This window comes from Mandrillus leucophaeus, unplaced genomic scaffold (assembly GCF_000951045.1).
Source record: "Mandrillus leucophaeus isolate KB7577 unplaced genomic scaffold, Mleu.le_1.0 Scaffold1398, whole genome shotgun sequence".
NCBI classification, from domain to species: domain Eukaryota; kingdom Metazoa; phylum Chordata; class Mammalia; order Primates; family Cercopithecidae; genus Mandrillus; species Mandrillus leucophaeus.
This window is the reverse complement of record NW_012101363.1, coordinates 171,274-175,349: the sequence shown is the minus strand read 5'-3', so window position 1 is coordinate 175,349 and position 4,076 is coordinate 171,274. Positions and strand designations below refer to the sequence as shown.

Here is a 4,076-nt window from a genome sequence, read left to right as displayed (position 1 = left end):
AGATTTTCCTATCTGAAATTTAAAAATGTAATTCCACTGTCATTTGCAATGATTACTTTTCATGACATATTATACTGCACTTATATTATTTATTCCATTTACGTAATTTGTTACTTTGTCTTGGCTGTTTTCAAGATTTTTTATTTATCTTTGGCACTTCTTCAACTAACTGGTCAGAATTTTGTATTGTAACTAAATAGATCACTGTAGAGTTACACATGTATTCAGATTAATTTCTAAGCACCATTAAATCTTTTTTATTTATTTATTTATTTTTTTTGAGATGGAGTCTCACTCTGTCACTCAGGCTGGAAGTGCAGTGGTGTGATCTTGGCTTACTGCAACTTCTGCCTCCCACATTCAAGTGATTCTCCTGCCTCAGTCACCCAAGTAGCTGGGATTACAGACATGGGACATGACGCCCAGCTAATATTTGTATTTTTAGTGTAGACAGGGTTTCACCATGTTGGCTAGGCTTGTCTCAAACTCCTAACCTCAGGTGATCCACCTGCCTCAGCCTCCCAAAATGCTTGGATTACCAGCGTGAGTCACCACACCCAGACAGTACCATTAAATTTTATAAAAACATTCTTAAAATCCATGGGAACTTATAAGCAATATTTTATAAGCTTTGAAATAAGAAAATCATATAATTCTTCTTACATGAATCATAGGCAAGAAAAAAGGATTTGTATGGGATACAGTCTGAACCCAGAAGACTTAGATTTATGAGAGGAAAATTCAGTGTGCAATGAGAAACTAATTTAGCTTTGAGATTTGTGAGGTTTCTAGTTTGGTAATAAATAAATAGTTCTCAAATTTCCTGTTGTGATCCATCATTTTCTTTTCCATTTGAAGACAGGTACACATACATGCATTTCTGCCTGTATAGTTCTCTTACACCTTTTTCTTTCTATCTTAATACATCTATATATTCCATTCAATGCAAGTGAAAGCAAAGAAAAATCTCTAAGTATTCAACTGGACCGAAAAAGGGCATGTACAAAGAAAAATATTGAATAAAATTTTATAAACAATGATTCAGGATTTTAAAAGTATGACTTTTAAGTATACCCCCATATAATCTTTATTATAATTGTCATAGTACACCAGTAGCTACAAAAAGCAGGAAATAATACAAAATAGTAACCATGAGAATATTATCAATATTATTAGAAGTTTAAGTCCTCTGGAAAATTGATATAAAGCAAATTTACAATCTTTCAGATATGAGTTTTCACTTTCCTCTGATATCTGTGAAGATGTTTTTATTTTTAACACATCAAATAATATTCAAGATTACTACTTCATTGTACTATAAAGGTTTGCCAGTATTTTAAATAACTGACCAGTGTTTTTCTACTTAAGGAACAAATGATGTAATAAATAAATTCAGAATATTCCTCTTTTACTTTAGTATAGAATAATAATGCCCTAAATATGTACTATATGCTTACACACATTACTGTTTTATGATTCAAACACAAAGGGCCTCTTTAAGATTTTCTTCATGTATTTTACATTTGCCATTAAACTTCCATGAAAATGAATTGATATTAATGACGTTCATCTACTATAGAACAACCTCTCATAGCTCTGATGTAAAAAAAATAGACTATATGTTTTTATGTAAACACTAAGCATTAAGGTATAAAAACTAACTTGAGAATTGAATTATAATTTGCTTTATACAAATTTCAAATGTTTTCAATACAAATAATGTGCTCACTGAATAATTACTTGTCCAAACATCAATGCTTTTGCTCATTTGAAACACATAACAAAATAAATAACTGCTTTGGCTTTAGAGTAATCCTCCATAACAAATACTCTTTTTAATTTTAAAGTCTGGGGATGTGTGCTTTAGTCCTTTTTTGTGTAAGTCCTGACACATTCAGATTTGAGTTCTGATTAAATACTTCCTCCCATTTATTCAATCTGTAAGTTGTTTCCCTATAAACTCTATGGTGATTTTTAAGTTCTAAATTTTGGATAAAACTCTTTTCACATTTACTACAACTATAGAAATTCTCTAGTATGAATTCTCTTATGTCGAGTAAGGGTTGAGCATCGATTAAATAATTTGCCACATTCTTTACATTTGTAGGGTTTCTCTCCAGTATGAATCATCTGATGTCGTCTAAGGTTTGAAGATCGGTTAAAGGAGATGCCACAATCCTTACATATATATGGTTTCATTCCAGTATGAGTTATCTGATGCACAGAAAGACATGAGGAATGAGAGAAAGATTTGCTACATGCTTTACATTTGTAAAGTTTTACTCCAGTGTGAATTCTCTGATGTTTAGTAAGGGATGAACTACAGTTAAAGGCTTTGCCACATTCTTTACATATGTAGGGTTTCTCTCCAGTATGAATTCTTTGATGTTGAGTTAGGCGTGAGCTACAATTAAAGGCTTTGCCACATTCTTTGCATTTATAGGGTTTTTCTCCAGTATGAATTCTCTGGTGGACAGTAAGACTTGAGGAACGAGAGAAAGATTTACTACATGATTTACATTTGTAAAGTTTTTCTCCGGTATGAATTCTCTGATGTTTAGTTAGGTACGACCTACAGTTAAAGGCTTTGCTGCATTCCTTACATTTGTAGGGTTTCTCTCCCGTATGGATTCTCTCGTGCTGAGTAAGGGCTGAAGACACTTTAAATGATTTACCACATGCTTTACATTTGTAAGGTTTCTCTCCAGTATGAATTCTCCGATGCACAAGAAGATTTGAAGAATGAGTAAAACATTTGCTACATGCTTTACATTTGTAAAGTTTTTCTCCAGTGTGAATTCTCTGATGTCGAGTAAAATATGAACTAGAATTGAAGGCTTTGCCACATTCTTTACATTTGTATGGTTTCTCTCCAGTATGAATTATTTGATGTTGAGTAAGGTGTGAACGATGGTTAAAGGCTTTGTCACATTCTTTACATTTGTAAGGTTTCTCTTCATTATGGATTATCTTATGTTTTCTTAGACTTGACAATTTACTAAGGATTTTCTCACCATTATTACATCTGTGTGACTTTTCTCCAATATGGATTCTCTGAGGCTGAGTATGTTTTGATGACTGCATAAAAGTTTCCACACACTTATTACATTTGGCAGACTTTTCTTGAATAAAGATACTCTGACGGCCATGGTTGGTGCATTCATGAAAGGCTTTCTCACATATTTTACATTTGTAATGGTTCTGTAGAAAATGAGTTTTCTGATGTCTTCTGGGGCTTATTCCTTGGCTTAATGTTGTATCAGATTTATTGTACTGATTTTTCTCTGTAATACAAATATACTGGTAATTATTTAGGGTAGAGTCCTGCTTAAAGGCTGTCAAAGTTTTATTACATGTGTGATGTTTTCCCAAATTATCTATTCCCTGACATTGATTAAGCAACGATGAATGAATGAAGACCTTTCTATATTGATTACAGGCAGAACAAGGTGTTATTTGTTGGTGAAACAAACTTTTAACAAAGGACCCATCAAATTGATCATATTTAGAAATCACCTCCTCATTTTTAAATCTCTCCTTTTCAGAAATATTTGACCCAACATTTACTCCAGTTCTACATTTTAATTGGTTTAAATGATTATTTGAAACATGGACTAAGTCACTATTTGGATTATCCAAATTTTCTTTTAAAGAAAAAGTATGTTTCAAAAATTGATGTCAGCATTTACTTACAGAAACACATGGTTTAGAAAAACCAACTGACACAGATTGAGTTTTTTCATGTTTTTGACCTCCTGTAACAGTGATGTTTTTGTTACAGGTAGTTGTCTTAACATTTTGTATGTCCATCATAATATCTGTTGTGACCTTCACACTTACCCTCACTTTCCCACTCTTTCCTTAAGTTTAAATTCTGAGGGCCACAGCTCCCATATCCATCCAATATCACTTTTTGGAATGATGCTTCTATGAGCTTCTTTCTTAAGAGGCCTTGAGTATCATGAGAAAACATATCTGAAAGATACCAAAAGTTTTAAAAATTCCAATTACTAAATTCAGGTGAAAATACTTTATAAATCTAATACACAAATTATACCGCATAGAGAACACCATGA

At 32.3% G+C, this 4,076-nt stretch overlaps 2 protein-coding genes across 3 annotated transcripts in view; both read right to left on the bottom strand.

Moving 5' to 3' along the window:
• Nucleotides 1-4,076, bottom strand: part of ZNF720 (zinc finger protein 720) — a 63,611-nt gene that overhangs the window by 7,369 nt on the left and 52,166 nt on the right. The window lies entirely within an intron of this gene.
• The window catches only part of LOC105534837 (putative zinc finger protein 724), a 5,698-nt gene that overhangs the window by 1,141 nt on the left and 481 nt on the right, over nucleotides 1-4,076 (bottom strand). Inside the window, exons 2-3 of the mRNA XM_011973723.1 lie at nucleotides 3,841-3,975; nucleotides 2,052-3,284 (exon numbers count right to left, since the gene is read on the bottom strand). Coding sequence (XP_011829113.1) covers nucleotides 2,052-3,284; nucleotides 3,841-3,975 — 1,368 coding nt within the window. The remainder of the gene's footprint in view (nucleotides 1-2,051; nucleotides 3,285-3,840; nucleotides 3,976-4,076) is intronic.